The sequence below is a fragment of the Lactuca virosa genome, chromosome 4 (assembly GCF_052849685.1).
Source record: "Lactuca virosa cultivar CGN04683 chromosome 4, Lactuca_virosa_CGN04683_v6, whole genome shotgun sequence".
Taxonomy (NCBI): domain Eukaryota; kingdom Viridiplantae; phylum Streptophyta; class Magnoliopsida; order Asterales; family Asteraceae; genus Lactuca; species Lactuca virosa.
In genome coordinates, this window is record NC_136429.1 from 262,610,605 (window position 1) to 262,631,183 (window position 20,579).

Genomic DNA, 20,579 nt, shown 5'->3' on the forward strand with positions numbered 1-20,579 from the left:
GCATCTGCAATCGATCTTATATCCAAAGCATATGGGACACGATTCATAAAGACATGATACTAGACCCGTCTTTTTCTATAATATTTCTATTTTTATTTGCCAAGTTCTCATAATTCAGATAATAAAAAAGGGATGTCGTAATCATAATCGAATTTTAGAACGCAAATAATGGACCCATATATAGAATTTCCTTATGTTGAGCCATCCCAACATGAAATTCATATATATATCCTTGACTAAAGATGATTAAAACCACAATCTAAGCTTTTAGAATTGAAGTGAAGTATAATTTCCTCTCCCTTAATTATAGCAAAAACAACTTTTTCCCAATTGAAACCTTTTGTTTTCTATAATTAACATTGCTAACTTGCAACAGTTATTATAATTATCACGCTCCCACTTGCATGATGATTATTAGCATAACACTTATGCTCCCACTAGCTTTGACATGTACTCATAAATCTGCTGGACTTCTAGAAATCAATACTTTATTGATCTTCTTATCAAAGTTCATATTTCTGATACGAGATGCTTTGATAAAACTTTATCAAAATCATACACCTTTCCTTAGATAGCACACATGTGTGTCTAAACAATTTCAGAACTATGAAAAGGGATGCCATAATCATAGTCTCAATTGTTTATACCTTTTCCATTTCTCACAAGTCCATGTTAGTGTGTTGGTTAACCACAAACGCTCCACTAACGACTTTGAGAATGCAAATATCACAGTTGCTGTCTACTTAAAATCTACTTAGTGAAAACGTTTCCTCACCATCATTTTCATGAATCGGAGAGAAACCTTATGACACTTAGATTTTATGGTGTATGTGTTCCTACCCATGTGAATTTGTCAAAACCATAATCACAAGACAAGGTTAGTGACACATCCAAACTCTTATGGATTGAACTTATGCAGTCTTAACTTCTTGCCACCTGGCAGCACAAGGGCCTGCCATTGCTTCCAAGTTGTTATACAACCAACTGAGAACTCTCAGAACTCATATGCAAAGCCAACTTTAACTGGAATGGGCACAGAAATAGGAATATGTCAACACGATAGGTTATAAACCTCACGTCGTGTGCTAGTGATAAACTACAGTTTTTTTTACTCTTGATTAGATCTGGAAGCTTTTCCAAGATCTTTAAGACTCTCACTGTCCTCTTGACATATAAGACTCACTTGCCAAATATTCAAGAGATAGTGCGGATTCTTTATCAAGACAAACACTTCACACAATTGGCCTTAGTTGGTCTTTGTTTTATCCAAAACATCACAACTTACCAATTTCAAATGTACAAAAGTAGAACAGATTTTACTCTTACATTTGACAAGTGTTATAAACCTTTCTTTAAGATATGTCACTCAACTTACAGTCTTAGAGTATGACTCTAATACTTGTTTTGGAACGAAGTATGACTCACCTTCTTGATTTAACCATTTCAGCAATTCTTGATTCCTCTTCTTAGCCATAGGAATGCACTAAGATGTCCTTTGAGGACCAATTGTGATATGGCTTCTTAATCATTAAGATGATCACAAAACATGATACTAAAGTACTCTCCCATCTTTTCAGATTTGAGAAACTTTTATCTTTCTGCCTAATTTGATTCTTCTCATTCGTCCTACGAAACATTGAAATTTTTTCAATGTTTCAGAATTATACTTAAACTGGTAAGTATAACCATATTTACTAAACTTTAGTAAATCATGGCGAATCGATCTTTTGTGGTGGACTTGACCAGTGCACAAGAATGTGTACTCGATCCCTTAGTCCTTCACTTGACTCACATATAAATGTGAACAAGGAATTAGTCTTATTTTTCCAAAGCTGAAAGTTCTCATTCATCATACTCTACAACTTGCATGATTCCAGGTTTCGGTCCAATTGAAACCTTGGGTGATGAGAATCTTTCCTTATTTGATAAATTTAGACACTACCACAAATGAAAGAATCAAATTCACATTTCCATTATTGCTAGAACCATACAAACATCAATTTTTCATAAAATGCCATTGCAAGGAGATATAAAAAAATAAATTTTATTTATTTATAAAAATGCGGAAAAACTTTTTCCTTACAATGCAACTTTAAATGAAAACTATGCTCTTACATACTTTCTAGCAATCTATCATAACTCCTAAGTAGTAGCTCAAGAATCTGATCTTCGAACCATGCGATTGAAATCCATCTTCGCGATCAGATTCAGCATACTCTTTCTTTAAGTTTCCTTCCCTTTGCTTGATCCTGCCAAAACACCAAAATGTAATCGAGTCACATTTTGTATTAAGAATCATCAATAAGGAACTTAACAGAGTTAGATGGTGGACTTACCTGAAGCAGAGTCAAACCTTTTTTTTCCCTTCTCTCTTAGATCTTTCAGGTAGTTTGGGCAGTTTCGCAACCAATGCCCCTTCTCTTGACAATGAAAACATATAGACTCTTTGGGAATGGTACACAGGACTATCACAGACTTAGTTTTTCCCTTTACCTTTTGGTCAACCGGATTGACCAAGGCCGATCCTTTTCCATTGGGAAGAGAAAGCTTTTATGGACTTCCAATGTTACCATTGTCAATGTCCATGGAAGTTTGAGAAATAGACCTTCCACCCATATTTGCTTGACCATTGCGCCACATCATTTCTGACTCAACGGCAACAAGCAAATAAGATAGATTTATTAGGGTCATGTCGTGATTTGTCACATAGTAGTTCTTAATGAACTCACTATATGACTCAAGAAGTGACTGAAGAACCCAGTCAATAGCCAACTTCCTTGGGACAACGACACCCAACATTTTCAACCTGTCAAAGTGTGACTTCATTCCTAAGACATGAGTGCACACAGGTCTTCCATCTTTATGTTTCATTGCTAGTAGGGCTTTAGTGACCTTGAATTTTTCAAGTCTTCGAGCTTGTGGGTCAAGGAGAATAAATGGAGGAGGTGGAGGTAGAGAAGTATGATTTCCATGAGATTTGGGAAGATCACAGTTGTCTAAAACAGATATCTACAATGGTAGATATTCAAGTTAGTTGATTTTAAGTCCTTAATAGAACAACCAATATGAAATATTAAGGCTAGGACCCAACACAATATTTTATAACTTGGAAGAGGGAAGCCGTAATCCAAGCTATAAAATATTTGAAGGTAGGTGAATGACGATTCACCAATTTCCACCATGAAAAACGAAATAAATTATTAGGTTTTAATTGGATTTGAAACTCCTAGATCTTTTGAGATTCATTGAACTTTCAATGGCATGTTTCAATCTCGAGTGTGCCCTTCAGGTTTTGTGACTGGGATGCTGAGGATCACAAAACAAGGTGTGAAGTACCCATGCAAATTACTTGGTACCCTTAATGTTTACCCCTCAATCGATGTGTCGGTTAACAACACACGCTCCATCGATACTATGATAAACATTAAGTTACCCTTTGCCTACCTTGTTAAGTCCAGCTAGTGTGCCGATTAACCACACGCGCTCCACTAACCGACTTAAGCAAAGTGTAAAGTGTAATTTCATGGGTTAGCACCTTATTCACATTTTTCCTAAAGTAACTAAGATTGGGAATTTATAAAAACATTTAGTTACTTTATGATCATCATACTTTTAATGAAGATTTAAAGTCCTTGTCTTATCCGTTCGGCTAACGACCCTCCACCGATCAAGGAAGTGGTGGGTGAGAGTGGACACCCATTAAGCTGCCATTTTATAGGCAGCAACCCTATACCCCCCCCCCCTTATAGACCGGCTTCGTGAATGATGCCTACTAACGGTAAAACGACTTGTTCTTATACATATATAATTATTATTAACTTATAATATTATAAAGTATAAGGGTTGAATTTTAACTTTTAAAATTCTAGAGGTTGGAACTAAAGTTTTAAAGAGACTTTAGATGTTCCAAAACTTGAGGGCAAGTTTTGTAACTTTCAAAACTTTTCATCTTTCATAACTTATGAGTTGAATGGTTTATTAAAATGAAAGACTTTTCATTTTATGTAACCTATGTGTTTCTTTAATGGACTTTAAAACAATGACTTTTGGTAATCCATAACTTGAGGACAAATTATGGATTCCATTAAAACACATAATAATCAAGAATTAAACTAACAAGCAAGTTACAAATAATTCCTATGATCTTCTAAACTCATAAGTTCATGAATGTTTATATCAACAATTTCAAGAATCATAAATAAACCATATAAAACTTGAAAATTTGATAATAGATATTGAAAATGGATTAGCATGACCATTACACCATCTAAAACAAGTTTTATAACACCAAATCAGTTTAGGGTAATGTTTCTAGTCCATTTCCAGCAGAAAAGCTCCAAAAACTGCTCACTGGATGACAAACTCGTCGAGTTCATGTAATAACTCATGAACTCGGCGAGTTTTTGGCCATAACTCGTCGAGTTTTCTTGTCTGGGCAGTTTTTGGCTTTTGAAAAACAATTTTGCATCAAGTATCAAATAAACAAGCCTAGGCTCTGATACCACTAAAGGGTTTTGAGCATTCTAACACTCCTATGGTGTACATGCAACCCTAGAAACTTTGGATCTATGTTTTACTAAGATACATGAAAAATTGATTTTCCAAGGTTCTTATTCTATCTAGCATAGCATGGGGAACTTTTGTACATAAATGCTAGAAGAAGAACATACCTTTTGTGGTTTGGATTCCTTGAGAACCTTGTGATCCTAGCACCTCAAGTGTGATGCCTCAAATGTCTCACACAACACCAAATACACTTGGAATAACCTTGAGAGAAATAGAACACTTCTAAAATCGGCTATGCCCTTTTGTTCTCACACTAGTACCGATTTTGGTTGCTCACATATTCCTTTTATAGTGTGTCATAGGTAGGGTTACACCATCTAAACCCTAACTTGACATGGCTCTTCATTTCCATTATCCATGGGTTCAAAGACACCATGGAGCATCTATTGAGTATCCTATGGGTTTTAGCCTAACTTGATAATCCATGGAGCATTAGCCCACTATACAAGTAACGGGTGATTTACACAATCAACTCATATATTTAATTAGTCTTCTTCTGATCACTTAATTAATATCAAATTAATTCTTGATCAATACTAATTAAATAATATTATTAATATATTAGAACTTATAATATATTAATAAACCTTAAGTGTTATTTCTCTCATTTTAGTCTATCCAAATGCATGATGCCATGCAACCCAAATGGACCATGCCAACCGGGTCAAGTACATCCCATAAATAGTTATGAACTTAGACTCCTAATCCAATACATATAACCATAAAGGGACCTCAAGGATCGATAACGTTGCCAACTTTATGGAATCCATCCATCCAAACTCTCCCAAACATGGAGAAAAGTGCGCAAAACCCTAGATCAAAAAACATAGCACACAAGATCAGAACTTGAGGACTTACAAGAGTCCAAAATGTGTGTAAGAGATGATGAGGAGATTTGCTTGCTGGATCTATGCACCAAGGACACCTTCTTCTTCTTCAAGGCACCAAAAACACCATGAAAAGCTAACAAATGTCAACAATGGAGGCTAGGGTTGCTCGAGGTCGAAAAGGAGGTGATGGAGGCTAAGGTTGTACAAACCCTAGCCATCACATCCCTTAAATAAGGCTTTAAGCCCGGAAAATTAGGGTATTGCATGTTGACGGCCGCCACGTCATGGCCATCACCCTACTACGTCGTCGCACCTTAAATGAATGTGTGTTTTCATCGGGTGCCACCACATCGTGGTACTATCACCACCACGTCGTGGCCACTAAAAATCATATACTTCTAAGTCTTAAATGATGTATTCATAAAAGCAATTATGCCTGGAATTTGGTGTTCCACATAGATTTCATAAATTTATACTAATCTAAACACATTTAAACGTACATTTCAATTCATAAATCTATAATAATCTAAACACATTTTATGCAAAAGTTATACAACTAAATAACATAATACATAAACGTTTGGTGGTGATGTACCTTTTCCACCTATAAATCTATGATAGTGGTGATTAGTGTTGGTTACCAATATCAAACAATATGTAAGAAAAGGGGTTGGTGCTCATCATCGGGAGGGATGGAGAGAGAGAGAGAGAGAGAGAGAGAGAGAGAGAGATGAGAAATTGCATAAAAGAGAATGGGAAAAGTTGTCATTTAATTTAAATGCGATATTAGGGGCGATACAAAAAATTAGGGAGAGAGAGAGTGTGTGTGTGTGTGTGAGAGAGAGAGAGAGAGAGAGAGTGAGAGAGTAAGACAGAGAGAGAGAGAGACAGATAGACAGACAGAGAGTGAGAGAGAGAGAGAGAGATGTGGAAGATGACAGGGTTTTTTGGGAGCACTAACAACGATTTAGGAATTAGAGGAGACATCTGACATGTCCAACTGGACGTCCCGGCTCGTTAATGCCCATGTTTTCCCCAGGTGATTAGGTCGACTCTAAAACCTATGCAAGCGATTTCTATACTTATACAAGTGAGTTTTAATTTGTCCCCTCCATTCATACCTTTTATTGTAGTGTTCCCAAACTTTCTTGTAGTTCAATTACAATTATTAAAATGTTTCTCTAAGTATTAGGGTTTCATCTAGTTGTTGCTTTCTATAATTGTTCTTAAAGTCTTTTATAGTAAAAAAAAATCTCAAATTTTTCTTTGTTGTTTTGGTGCTTTTTATGTCTCTAGATTCCGTTGTAAATCCATAAGAATTAGTTAAATCTGGTCAACCTAGATTTCGTCGAAAATGGTCAAAGGTGGTCAAACCTAATCTATCGGAAATGGTCAAAACTAGTCAAAATAGACTCGCCAAAAATGGTTAAAAGTGGTTAAAACATATCCATTGAAATTGTCAAATCGGGTCCATCGGTAATAAAGTCCTTCATAAGACCGTCGGAGAGTTATGTCAATTAGTGATTCGTCGTAGGTAAGTTTCCAATGGAATAATCCTTCTGTAATCTGTCAAATAGTTTTTCACATAAAGAATTAGGGCATTCATAATATATTGAACTCTATAGAATTCAATAGATTGTCATTTCATTTTTTACGTTTATATAACTCTTTCAAATTTTTTTTTTCTACAATGTATTGAACTCTACAAAGTTCAATAGAAAATTACAAAAGCTAATTTATAGTATATATTTAAAAACTAAAAACTTTTATTTTTTCCATTAAAGAGTTAAGTGACCATTAAACTCTAAATTCATTGAATGTCAAGGTGGCATCTTACTATAGTAGAGTTCAATCCATTGAATAACAAATAGACTTGTCACCTCATTTAACTCTTCTATTGAACTCACCATTGTGGATGCTCTTAGGACACAAGGCTTTTCCGGAAACAATAAAACCGTTTACTGACGGATTTCACAAAGGTCAAAGATTTGAGTTTGAGGTTTTGAACACAAGGGTAATATTTATTCAAAGATTTGAGTTTGAGGTTTTGAACACAAAGGGTAATATTTATTCAGCGAACCACTCTTTGCTTGTTTCATCATAGAAACTACATAACATATAAAACTAGTAGACTCTCTGGTAGTAGGATTCATAATCTGACAATGGTAATTTCGAGACCATCCTCTGGCTTAGGATTTGGGAGATACTTCACTTTCACGTCTGGATTCACTAATTCCCATCTGAAATCCATTTCAAAATTGATCAGTATATACTATATATAAATACTTACATAGTAAAGTTCACTTTTGATCATATCTACTTATGAAATGAATTTATACTTGTATCCCGTGGAGATATGATGTAGAAACAAGGCCAGTTGTAAACGAGCGAGCATATTTCCTGCACAGGTTCTTGGACCAGCGCCAAATGCTTGGAAGTTTTCAGGCAGCATTGATCCCTTAAAACATATATGTGTTTAGTTTTGAAATCAGAAGAAAATGACATGGAGAAAAATATTATGCTTAACATCTGACTTACATCCCATCTATCAGGGTTGAAACACAATGGATCATCATAGTTTTTAGGATCAACGTGGACATTCCTAAGCAATACAATCATATTCCATCCTTTTGGTATAGTGTATCCTGCGTTGTTATAAGTATAAACTTTTAGCTATATAATTATATAAAAATAAAACAAGTGAATAAATAAAACACTAATTACCTTTATACTCAACATCTTCTGTTGTTGTACGTAAAACAAAGTTAGCGACATTCGACAATCTGACTGTTTCATCCACAACCTGAAGGCATGAATATCAATACTAAGGATTAATTCGTCAAATTACTTCCAAAGGGATATATATTACTGCGAAGCAAAGATTATTATATATACCTTGATGGTGTATACCAACTTGAAAATCTCATCGCTGGTTACAAGTTTTTGGCTCTTACTCTTTTTCAGAACCATGTTCTCGTCCTATATATGATGATATGTGTAAAGATAAAGAAGTCTGAGAGTAGAGTACGAAAAAATAATGCTAGGTGTAGGCGTGTACCCGAAGCTTTTGTAAAACCGAGGGGTATTTCGCAAGATAACAAAGAGCCCACACTGTGACGATGACAACTGATTCAAACCCACCAAGAACAATGCTAGTAATGTTATCAAGAATCTCAGTGTCACTTAAATAGTTCCCTTCCTCATCCTTCAGAGTAATAAACCCATCGATTAAATCATTTATAGGTTGGTTACTTCCATCTGTGTTGTTCCTCCTTCTATCCAACTCTTCCTTGAAAATAGCTTGAGCTTTTCTACGAGACTATCACAAAAAAAGCACCATATAAAAACCTTTACAATTCTGAACGAAGCACATCTATATATTATCCACAAGTACTATATATCTTTGATCATGACATATTAACATGGAAAACTTTAATCCAAACATATATGATGACTACCTGAATCGCACGATGAAATTTAAATCCTGGTATATTCAAAGGGTAGGCCGTAAATCCATCAAGAATTTCCTCAAAGTGTTCGTTAATCTTGTCGAGGATAGGGCCTGGCTCGAAACTAGCAAAATACTTGCCGATGTTCTCAGAAGTGACCTTCATTATTTCATTGAAGGAATTAATTTTACCACGTGTGGTCCACGTTTGGAGGGCTGAGATCATACGTGGTTGCACAGCAAGGGCGATTCGACGTAGAGCATCTGGTTGGTTAATGCTTCGAATAACAAAATTTCGAATCCTAAGATGTGCGTCTCCGTTAACCACAAACATTGACGTCTTGCCTATGAGCTCTGGATTTGCCCACTCCAACCTGAAGGTTTCGGTATCTCGAAGTACAAATTTATTGGTCGTTGGTAAAAATGTAATCACTGATGGCCTACCGAACAGGTGTGTTTTATACATACCTGTCCCATCACCATACCTGCAGTTAGAATTCATAATTGATGATCAAGCATCGGTTAAAATGTTAAATACTAACAAAACACAAAAGGAGTAAAGAAAATTACTTCTGACGCTTTGAATTTATGTAGTCTTCGGGGCGACCAAGAAATTTGAAGTACCACAGGAATGTGAGCGTTTCACCGATGATCGGAAGACCCATGTAGCCTGGCGGCAGCTTGGTGCCACTTTGGGATGGCCGGAGAGCTGTCATAACTAAGCCATACCATATGTCGTTCCACCACCACAATAAACACCCTATTAGTGGCACCGCTCCTATCACCACCGTCAACCATACGGCCACCGTCATAGTGCCTCTCTATAGGTTTTGTATTCTTTCCTGTGCCCGATGATTAATGAACTGCTTCCTACGACTGCTTGTGTTTGTTATATAGCATGCCGGAAAGATACCATTAGAGAACTAACATATGCGAACAAGACTAGTCGACAAGTTTGTAGATTAATATATTGTTTCAACTCGTGAGTGATAATTGGACGATAGAAGAGGAAAACTATATGGTTGGTTAAATGTTATAACCCAGATCTTGAAGTACAATAATTAAGACCTTATTATAAACTAGTCCAGCGTAGAAATATCTTATCTATAAAGTCTTATCAGTAATACTAAACAAACCCCATATGGAGATTGTTGTATTATAGATCTTGATTATTAAATTAGGTGAATGTCGTATATGCCTACCATGCATTAAAATATAATCTTAAATCTAAATATCATTTCTTTTAAAAACTGTATTTAGCCATAAAAAAAGGAAATTGAGTTATCTAACTTTTTTTTTTTGTTGTTTTAAAAAATATAATCTTTTTTTTTGCAAAATGATCACTTGGTCCAGAATGGGGTGTTCCAGACCCGATTTCATAGTGGGTAAAACGGGTAGAAAATTTCGACTTGGTGATATGTTCTCCTATAAATACCATTTAACTCGTTTCGAACTAGATTTCGGCATTCCCTTGTTTCGAATTATCACTACAAGAAAAGTCTTTATTAGTGACTAATTTTTAATGACGACCTAAAATTTCGTCACTGAAAGCATCTTTTAGTCACCAAAAATTAAGTGGTCACTGAATTTTGGTAATCCCACAAATTTAATGACCAATTTTATGTGGTGGTCACTAACTCAGTCACTAAACCCTGAAAAAATTAAACTACTATCGTTTCATATCATAACAACTATTTAGTGACTAAAAATAATGGTCACTATGTTAACTATACAATGACTAAGAATAATGGTCACTATGTTAGATGCTTAGTGACAAAAAGAATGGTCCTTGTATTGGAGGTTTAGTGACCAAAAATAATAGTCATGACTACTCTTATTCAAAACCACACCCTTACTCTTTTGTTATTGAAAACTACTTAAATGAGGAAAAACAATTAGTGACCACTCAATAGTGGTCACTCATGAATTACAAGTAAAAAAACAATTAGTGACTATAAATTAGTGGTCATTGATGAATTACAAGTAAAAAAAAAAAATAGTGACTATAAATTAGTGGTCACGGACTCTATATATATAATTTTCATTTAATAAAAATTAAAATATTTTTAATTAATATTTTTTATTTTTGAAAATGACAACAACTTTGTTTTCTTTTTACACATAATTTTGCTAAGAGTTGTTAAATAACTAGACAGCTGTCAGTTTATTTGATGAATATATTTTTATATAAAAGCCTTTTTCCACGTAATAAAAATGAATACAAATCGGACCTTTTTACGATCCATTAACCCGTGTTTTCCCCGCTCCATCTCCTGACATCCCCTCCGGATCGCCTCTGCCACCATCAAATTGATTATCCCGGCGAATCTCTCCTTACAGTTTGCCCTAAATCGACACACCAACGATCGGCAGTTCGGAACTAACGTCGTCGATCCATCGTTGCTCCATGTCGCATACATAGCTTTCTTGCTAATCAATTGTTCAATTGCTAATCAATCGGCTTCCTGATTCCAGGAAATATGATTACATAGCTTACATCGACTACGTGGAATCACTTGATGCGCTCCTTCTCCTCTTCCGGGTTGTGTATTTATCTATTGCCCTTCGACCTATATTTTCAGCATCTAGGGACTGAAGTTCATCTTCTCCCGCATTCAATAGCATGTGCACAACAGTTGTTCGATGAAATGCTCACATGAATTGAGAGTGCATTTCTACTGTGGGTCTGCATCTCGTTCGACTTATTGCACATATAGTTCCGCTGCAAGTTTCTTCCTAAAGTTTCCTGCAGGATTGGTTGTACCTGAGTATATCATCTCCGTTGGTTCATAATCGGTGAGCTCTATCTCTCTCTCTCTCTCTCTCTCTCTCTCTCTCTCTCTCTCTCTCTCTCATTTTTCTGAATTTGTCAAATCGATTTCTCTACGTTCTACCACAACTGAATCACCTGTTGGTCCTCAATCGATTTCTACGATTAGTTGAGTTTCTTTTGCTTTCTGTAAAGTTGTAATTGTTGACTTCTGTTTTGCTGAGTAATTTGTTCTGATTTTTGTGAAGTCTGCGTATCATCGGTTCATCACTCTTTCTGATTTTTGCTGATACCTGATTGTCGAATCTTCAACTCTGCATAGCTTCAATTCATAACTTTCCAGTTCTGATTTTTGTTGAGACTTCATATTTGATCAGTTGATTGTTCATTTGTTCTTGGATTGTAAATCAATTTCAGATTGTTTCTAAATTCTGAAATCTTGTTGATTGTTTCTGAATTCTTGCTGATTGCGATTGTAAGCGCGCAACGGTTGCTGTAAGCGCGCAGCTCAAACAAGAGCTTTGTCATCAGTTCTCTTGAAGTTACTAACATCCGAGAAGCTTCTAGAACCATTAGTAACGATCGAGATGCCATTAGTGAATGTTCTTTCTGATATGGAAGTTTTCGGAATAGGTGTTGACATGGAGGGGTGTATACAATCGCGTCTTGTGATTGGTAAAAAACTGAGATCTCTTGAAAGCGAAGCTTATAAATTGGCGGGTACGAGGTTTTCTTTGTACACGTCAGCAGATTAAAACTGCCAGTTCGGGAAGGGTATAAAGGGAAACAACACCCCAGTACTGACAAACATTGTTTAGAATTATTAAGGTACATTTTTTTTTTTTTTAGCGTAACTTATTAGATGAAGAGATGATGATTGTTTGTTTATTACTTTGTTTTTAAGGTTTGAGCATCCTATTGTTCCTGTTATTAAAGAACACCGGACATTAGCCAAGCTTTTAAACTGTACATTGGGTTCCATTTGTTCACTTTCTAAGTTATCTATGAAGACTCAAAGATATACACTTCATGGACATTGGCTCCAAACTTCAACAGCAACAGGAAGGTTATCCATGGAGGATCCCAATCTTCAGGTTAATATCTTCTCTTCTTCTTATTTTCTTCCTTTTTCTTTTTTGTTTTTCTTATAAATATTTCTTCTAGTGTGTCGAGCATATGGTTGAATTCAAGATAGATAGCAATGATTCAGACATGGAACTCTACAAAGTAAATCCTTGTGATTTCTTCATTCCAACTTAGGTCAATATTTATTTTGTTCTGATAATTACAAGTTATTCAATTCGTTAATGTATAAAATATAAAGGGTATATATATATATATATATATATATATATATATATATATATATATATATATATATATTTTTTTTTTTTTTTTTTTTCATACAGGAAAACTGGTTATTAGTAACTGCAGATTATTCTCAGATAGAACTGAGATTAATGGCTCATTTTTCTAAAGACCAATCACTGATTGATCTTCTGACAAAGCCTCTTGGTGATGTGTTCAACATGATCACTGCAAAATGGTCAGGAAAAGAAGAGTCTTTAGTGGGCCCCAAAGGGCGAGATCAAACTAAAAGATTGATTTATGGGATTTTATATGGTATGGGTGCAGATGATGCTAGAGACAAAATTCAGAGTTTCAAAAGATCTTTCCCTGGTGTTGCTTCTTGGCTTATAGACGCTGTTGCAATCTGCCATAAAAAAGGGTAAGATATAATCAATAGTTTACTATTTATTTGTTTACTTATTAATTTAACATATGTTAATGGTATTTATTATATAGTTATGTGGAAACTTTGATGGGAAGGAAGCGGTTTTTGGCGAAAGTTAAGTTTGGAAATAGTGAAGAAAAATCAAAAGCTTCCATTTGTCAGGTACAATATTTAAAAATATTTTATTTTCTCATTTTAGTAATTTATATTAATTTATAAACTGCTGGTGTTTTTGTAGGGATCTGTAGCTGATATAATAAAGGTTGCAATGATAACTATACATGTTGTGATAGGTGAAGGTGTTGACTAGTCAACGCCTAGCAATAGCATCCAATTTGCTGAAAGATTCCATATGCTTAAGGGTCGGTGTAGAATCCTTCTACAGGTCAAATTTTAAAATTGTTATTCTTCATCATATTTTCATAAAAGTTAAATTATTATATTGGAAGATGGCTGAAGGGTATGTTGGACATTTTGTAATCTTTAATGCTCTTCAGGTACACGATTTCCAACAGACTGCAATTCATCAATGGAAAAAGAAAGAGTTCATCAATGGAGAAGAAGTATCATTCATTGAATGTTACAAGATTGGACATTTTTCGAAAAAGAAAAATCAAATGATCAATGAGAAGGCCGAAGAAATTTGGATATTTTTAATATCTTGACATATTTATGAATAATTTTTATGTAAATTGTTTTGTTATGCAGAATGAATTGCTAAATGAAGAAGCTTCTTCTTCTTGTTCGCCGGCTCAAATATGTATGAAAAAACTACAATTTCAAGAAGAGCTTGGAAAAGTTACTAATGGAAGTGGAATTGGAAAAGGAAAAATCAAAAGCCTTGGAGGAGGAAATTCGTGTAATTAAAGAAGAGCAACTACAATTTCAAGAAGAGCAGATCAAATATCGAGAGGAGCAAAATAAGAAAATGGAATTTATGATGAGTGAGCTTTCACGTTTATCTCAATTGCATTGATCAATTGAAGTTACTTTTCTTATTAAATGAACTTCACCCGGTTGATCTTTATATGTTTGTTGTTTGAAATATTGGATAAAATGTATGGATTTTTTTTTAAATTGACATTTAATTTTCATATTATAAATGTGAAGATTTATTTGGTTATTGTTGTATTGTAAAAATTTATAGGATTGCTTTTTCTATTGTCTAATTGGATATTGTTATATTTCATATTAAAAATGACATTTAATATTTCAATAATTTCTTAATTATTGACCCATTTTTGTGTCTAATAGGATAAATCAGTGATGACCTCGTATAGTCACTATCGGATTAAACAGCGACCACTTTTTCTGATCACTAATCGGATTAAACAGTGACCACTTTCTATGGTCACTAATCGGATTAAACAGTGACGACTTTATTTGTCACTAAGTAGATAAAATTGTGACAACTTTAATTGGTTAGTGACAACATTTAGTGACGAAGTGGGTCGTCACATATTTAGTGACGAGTATATTTTAGTCACTGTTTAGTGACCATATTTATATTTGGTCACTAAATTGGTTGTGACGGACCTATAGTGACGAAAAGTGACCACCGGAATTTTCGTCACTAAATCATTTAGTGACGATTCATTCTATTGTCAGTGACCATATCATTTTGGTCACTAATTGGCATTTTTTTTGTAGTGTATCATACATACCATTCCGGACACCTCTATAAGTGAAAATGTCTTCTGATAGCAGTGAAGAAATGCAATTTTTATATGTAAGTTTCAACTTTGTTTCTAATTATATGCATTTATTTTAGATTATACGTTAAAACATGTTTATTTTACGCAATTATATAGGTATTATAGGATTTTCAAAGAATTTTAATCGTGTTAAGACAATTATAGGATTACATGGACTTATACATTTATACTACATCATACATCGTTATTAAAAACTCTAATTTTTGCTAGTCCGGAACGTGTCCGAAATCCGAAAATCATGTTCAGAATCCGAAAATCTTGTCCAGAATACAATGAATCGGGTCCGGAATTTATGGTCCGGACTACCGTTCCGGAATTTTTTTTTTTTTTTTTTGTCCGGAATTTTGCTCCGGAACATACATACAAAAATCCCTAATAATTATTTTGATTGTAGCACGATAGAACCTACGAAGCGATTGTTATTATAACCTGTAGACCTGAACTTGGGCGTGAAATCATGACACACTTTCAAAACCGACCAGTTTGTGGGGTGATGTTTAGGCAATCATGATTTGGTGATTACGTGAACATGCCGATGGGTGTCGAATGTCACCCTTTACTATGTCAATATCTTATGTGCAAGGAAGTTACTACTTTTGATCCAGTTGACCTAGAAGAGCTTCTATTTCGGGTTGGCGACTATTGGGTTTGCTTTGAAAGTAAAGCATTCTGCTTGGTCACCGGCTTGCGGTTCGGGGATTATTTCCAACCCAGTTCTGGTTTTGCAGAATTCAGAGAACGTGGGTTTCTATTTGTGCCGATTTCACGTTCGGTAAGTGTGGGTGTGGCTGACCTTACGCATGTGTTCAATAACTTCATCAATTAAGCAATGAAGATGTGGTGAAAGTCTCCCTGCTATATATGCTAGAGCAAGGATTTTTAGGGAAATACCCGCGACAGCCAGTTACTAATGAACGTATGACACAAGTCTCTAATTTACAGGAGTTTAACAGGTATATACAGTTTTTACCCACATTATATCAAAATGATACTTATTAGGGAAATTAAGTAATCTAACCCTTATTAAGTGTAATTTTTTGACATAGGTACCCCTACGACAGATGGATATGGATTTCACTTACAACCATATGTGTACTGTGTTTGATAAGATTGAGGACCATTTGAACCCAAATGTGCCAAGAGTCGGCAGTAGACACACATATACTCTGCAGGGATTTGTCTATACATTTAAGGTATATACACTATGTTTAATAAAAGTCTAGGTAATCTCAAGCTCCTTGGATTACTATAGCCAAATTAAGGATTTAAATCAAAGTATTGCACCATTGGATTCTAATGATATGTTCATCAAAAGTCAAAGTGGGAACCTTAAGTCAACCATCCTTCTCTTATTGATTTTACATCAAACTCTTATTTTTGTTGAAATTGTTTATTTAAATCTTAGTTTAATTCTAGTTTATTCCAAGTATTTCAAAAGACCAAACCCCCCATTTTTAATTTATTGTCATTTTACAAGTATTTTTACAAAGAGATTTTCATAGAGTTATAAATTGAACCAATCTCCGTGGATTCGACCCCTTTACCACTATACACTATTTTAGTGTGTAATATTTAGGGTTATTATTTTTGTTGGCCTCGACAACCACCAATTTCCAACTGATAGGGAGAAGGTGATTGGTTCATAAATCCTCTAGATTTCCAAATGATATGGAGAAGGTGATTGATTGGTTTAGAAATCCTCTAGATTTCCAAATGATAAGGAGAAGGTGATTGGTTCAGAAATCCTCTAGATTTCCAAATGATAAGGAGAAGGTGATTGGTTCAGAAAATCCTCTAGATTTCCAAATGATAAGGAGAAGGTGATTGGTACAAAAATCCTCTAGATTTCCAAATAATAGAAAGGGGACCTTGATTGCTAATGATTTTGAAACATAAAAGTGTTTTAAAATGTATATATGGATTCTCAGGTACTAGGTTGCTGCAACGAATATGGAGAACATCCTTCAATCTCTAAAACTCTTAACTGTTGTAGTTTGTCAAACTCCTTGCTCAAGGTTGGTTATGCACTGGCCCGACCATAAACAACATAGGTGTGCATTTATGGTATGACTTATGTATGGTACTAACCTTTAATTGAGGCGTCTGACCTAAAAGGTTGAGTTGGTAGTTTTAGTTGAAGGGATGTTTAGAATTTTATTAAGTGTTCTCATCGCGGGTCAGAGTGTATATCAACACATATATATTATGGTTGGTGGAGTTTGAATTATTATTAAAATTTTGTTTTGTACTCCAAGGCTAATATGTACAGACGAGGGCCAGATATGAAGTACTGGAGGGCAGGATCATTTTGGCAATTAAGTTGTTCTGAAATCCAACAACCCTATGCGGCCCTTCAAACATGATTCCCCGTATTGTACGTAGCCAAGAAGTAGTGTAATTAATAATAATACTTTTATTAGGAGCTTGTTGCTATAGTTGTAGTTACTCTTTTGAGGATACGAGTTCTCTATAGCCAATTTAGCTCTGATATCATTCTGTCACACCCCCGGCCGAGGCGGAAAATGCCGAGCTATGCGACTAAGTTCATGGATCACATATAAACTGAATATATAGCACAAGTACAACGATAAACAAAACAACATTTGTATTCCATCATTAAGTTTGAATACAGGGTTCTTACAGATAATCACAGTACAGTAGTTTCCTTAAACAGGTAAGTAGATAACAAAAACTAGATAGTTAGGTCGTCTGTAATCCATGACCAATCTTCTGTCTGAATGCTTGTCTAATGATCTCCTGAGAATACATGTAAGTTTGAGGGTCAACACAAAGGTTGGTGAGAGTCACAGGTTTTCTGAAATAATGATACTTTTAATATGATCCAAAAAGTATTGCCTTTGTAAGTAAAACCGTGTTTGGAAATGTTTGATAAAGATAGAAATTTAATCTGTGGTTTCTAGATAATGAAATCTAGTTAAAGTTTATAGTGACAAAGTTGTACGGATAACGGATAAACGGACATACGGATAAAGTTATCTGCCAATGTTGTACTTAACAACCGTAGATACGGATAAACGGATAAACGACAAGTATATTTGATAAGCGTAAACGTAAAAGTGTACGATACTTGTTTAAACAGTTGATAAATCTTAGGGTAGCATACACAAGCACATGTATGAGCCTATGATACAAGTTTCATAACTTGTATAAATATATAAACCTATATATATGTGTATGTATGATGTATGTTGAAACTACTGAGTTGATAACCATCTGTACAATCATAACACTTTTGTAGTCGGAAAGTATATGCTATTTTTTATTAGTTGTATCGTTTTAACGACATAACATATATTGATATTGAGGTTTAAAACTAGTTTGTTTACTTATACCATATAAGCGTTTAAACAAATATTTCACAAACTAGTAATGTGTTTACACAAAATAATGATATTTCATGTGTACTTTGTATGATAAATATTACTTAGTACACGTACTACCATGTACAGACGAAGGCCAGACATGAAACACCGGAGGACAGGATCATTTTAGAATTAAGCCGTTCTGAAATCCAACAACCCTATGCGACCCTTCAAACCAGATTCTCCGTACCATAAGTAGTAGAGTAGTAAATAATATTTTTGTGTGATTTATATCGCATAAAAATGATGATGTTGTTTGTATAAACAAAACATTTAGACACATGTATATATATAATATAGTACAAGTAGTACATGTATCTCCCCCCCCCCCCCCCCTCGAAAATATGTAAAAGTGGAACGTAATACTTACCTTAAAGTGTAGTTGTCAACTTGTTTCGAGAATTGACGTGAGAAACGGGATGTGTCGCTTTGATAACGAACCGTCGAGAATTATTTAGTTTCGTATGAAATTTTAACATTAATTAATATGTGGAGGGTTGTTTGGTAATTTAACCAAAGCATAGGGCTCATTTATTAATTAAAATAAATCAAATGGGACTAAGTTTGTCAATACTTTTCAAATGAGGGACTAAAATGATTTATTTAAATTCTAAGGTTGAGTTTTGGATTTATTTTGCAAATAAATCACAAGGAGGGGTGTAATTTAAATAAATAAAATGAAGTTTGTGGGCTTTGTATTTGTTTTGAAAAGGATTTTTGGTGGAGGGTAGGTTTTGAATATTTTAAATGGGAGTTTAGGTGTTTAGGTCTAGAATTGAAAACAATTTTGAGAATGTGGACAAAATATATGATTTGGAAACCATGTTTGTGCAGTAACATTCAATTCACACAGAGGTCTGTGTATCTGTCACATGCATTTACACGAAGAAGAAAAAAATGGTCTCGTGGTTATGATCGATCGACGAAGCAATTCCTTTGAATAAAAGGGGTGTTTGGGAGAGTACTTACGATGAAAGGAGCAACAGCAGGGGGTGGCACACGGTGGCAGTGATGGTGGCGGGGAGATTCCGGCGAGGGCAGGAGGGGACGATGGGGCTTGTTGCCTCGCTTCTTCCCCATTTTTCTGGAAGTAACACGACTGGAGAGAAGGAAGGGTGGGGAAGGTTAAACAACAGCTCAGCATGTCATATATATATATATATATATATATATATATATATATATATATATATATATATATATATATATATATATATATATATATATAGAGAGAGAGAGAGAGAGAGAGAGAGAGAGAGAGAGATGGAGAGAATTTAGAGAGAGATAGAGATCGTTAGAGATAGAGAAGAGAGCTGGAGGTTATGAGTGACTTTGGTGGTTCCTCATGCATCATTTTATAGTTAGATTACACACTCACAAGCCCTTTTGAGCCATACCTCAAACATGCTTACCTTGTACCTTTTGGTGTTGTATGCAAGCAAGGGCGTGAGGGGAGGGAGAAGGGAGAGCACGTGGGGGAGTCATAAGGGGAAGAAAATCTGAGTTCTAGCTTCTTGGGTCATATGTGGGCAACACATGGGTTATACCCTCCTTTAATGCTCAAACACACTCCAAATCGGGTGCATCGGGATCCGAAAAACGAAAAAAATTCAAACGTGCCGATAGATAGAGTTTAATTCAAGGATTCCAAAAACTCAGACGGATTAATTTTTGGAGTTACGGAACTTCGGGAAATCGCATTTAAAGTTTTGCGTCTAAATAGCCCGTAACGTTCGTTTTTTCGATTTTTGCAAATATTTTTGCTAAAAATATTTGGAGTATGAAATTAGATATTAAACTATAGCCTGAGTCCAAAAACATTCTCGGAAATCCCGTCGGCAATGTGTAATTGTCTCAACGGATCGATTCGGTTTTACGTGATTAAAGAAAAACAGTGTTTTACTGTCTGTTTTCTTAAAACTGTCATATCTTTTGCATACGAACTCCGTTTTGGACGTTCTTTATATTTTTTGAAACAGGGGAACATGTACTATGAGTCTAGAATAATTGTTTCGCTTAAAACTGCTTATTACAAATTTTCAGTTTTTCAGACGTATTACTAAGGTTATAGTTCGCGTTATTTGATTCGTTTGAGATTTTATACATTTGGAAGTATGTTATCATCAAGTATC

At 34.9% G+C, this 20,579-nt stretch overlaps 2 protein-coding genes across 5 annotated transcripts; one reads left to right on the forward strand and one right to left on the reverse strand.

The window, feature by feature from the left end:
- Positions 1-7,389: 7,389 nt before the first annotated feature.
- Positions 7,390-9,880, reverse strand: LOC145108230 (ent-kaurenoic acid oxidase 2-like). The gene is made up of 8 exons (XM_079045244.1): positions 9,415-9,880; positions 8,855-9,329; positions 8,455-8,715; positions 8,292-8,375; positions 8,121-8,199; positions 7,935-8,041; positions 7,736-7,854; positions 7,390-7,636 (listed from the first exon to the last, which is right to left on the reverse strand). Exons 1-8 carry the CDS (start codon positions 9,654-9,656, stop codon positions 7,546-7,548), a joined length of 1,458 nt encoding a protein of 485 aa, XP_078901370.1. The 5' UTR covers positions 9,657-9,880; the 3' UTR covers positions 7,390-7,545.
- Positions 9,881-11,069: 1,189 nt separating this feature from the next.
- On the forward strand, positions 11,070-14,472 carry LOC145108231 (helicase and polymerase-containing protein TEBICHI-like). 4 transcript variants are annotated; one of them, XM_079045246.1, is made up of 8 exons: positions 11,071-11,640; positions 12,032-12,442; positions 12,519-12,708; positions 12,779-12,841; positions 13,024-13,343; positions 13,421-13,511; positions 13,588-13,734; positions 13,847-14,472. In XM_079045246.1, the coding sequence occupies exons 3-7, from the start codon at positions 12,619-12,621 to the stop codon at positions 13,657-13,659; spliced, it is 636 nt and encodes a 211-aa protein (XP_078901372.1). In that variant the 5' UTR covers positions 11,071-11,640; positions 12,032-12,442; positions 12,519-12,618; the 3' UTR covers positions 13,660-13,734; positions 13,847-14,472. The 4 variants fall into 4 exon arrangements, with proteins under 4 accessions (XP_078901374.1, XP_078901372.1, XP_078901371.1 ...); XM_079045245.1 differs by having other exon boundaries at positions 12,095-12,442; XM_079045247.1 differs by having other exon boundaries at positions 12,248-12,442.
- Positions 14,473-20,579: the final 6,107 nt, after the last annotated feature.

Excerpts from the sequence above, each read along its gene's own strand:
- LOC145108231 (XM_079045246.1), top strand. The coding sequence starts at position 12,619 with ATGAAGACTCAAAGATATACACTTCATGGACATTGGCTCCAAACTTCA. Across the intron at positions 12,709-12,778 it reads TGGAGGATCCCAATCTTCAG|TGTGTCGAGCATATGGTTGA; the intron begins GTTAATATCTTC and ends TATTTCTTCTAG. Across the intron at positions 13,512-13,587 it reads CAAAAGCTTCCATTTGTCAG|GGATCTGTAGCTGATATAAT; the intron begins GTACAATATTTA and ends GTGTTTTTGTAG.
- LOC145108230 (XM_079045244.1), bottom strand. The coding sequence starts at position 9,656 with ATGACGGTGGCCGTATGGTTGACGGTGGTGATAGGAGCGGTGCCACTA. Across the intron at positions 8,716-8,854 it reads AATTTCATCGTGCGATTCAG|TCTCGTAGAAAAGCTCAAGC; the intron begins GTAGTCATCATA and ends TTTTTGTGATAG. Across the intron at positions 7,855-7,934 it reads TCAACCCTGATAGATGGGAT|GGATCAATGCTGCCTGAAAA; the intron begins GTAAGTCAGATG and ends ATATGTTTTAAG.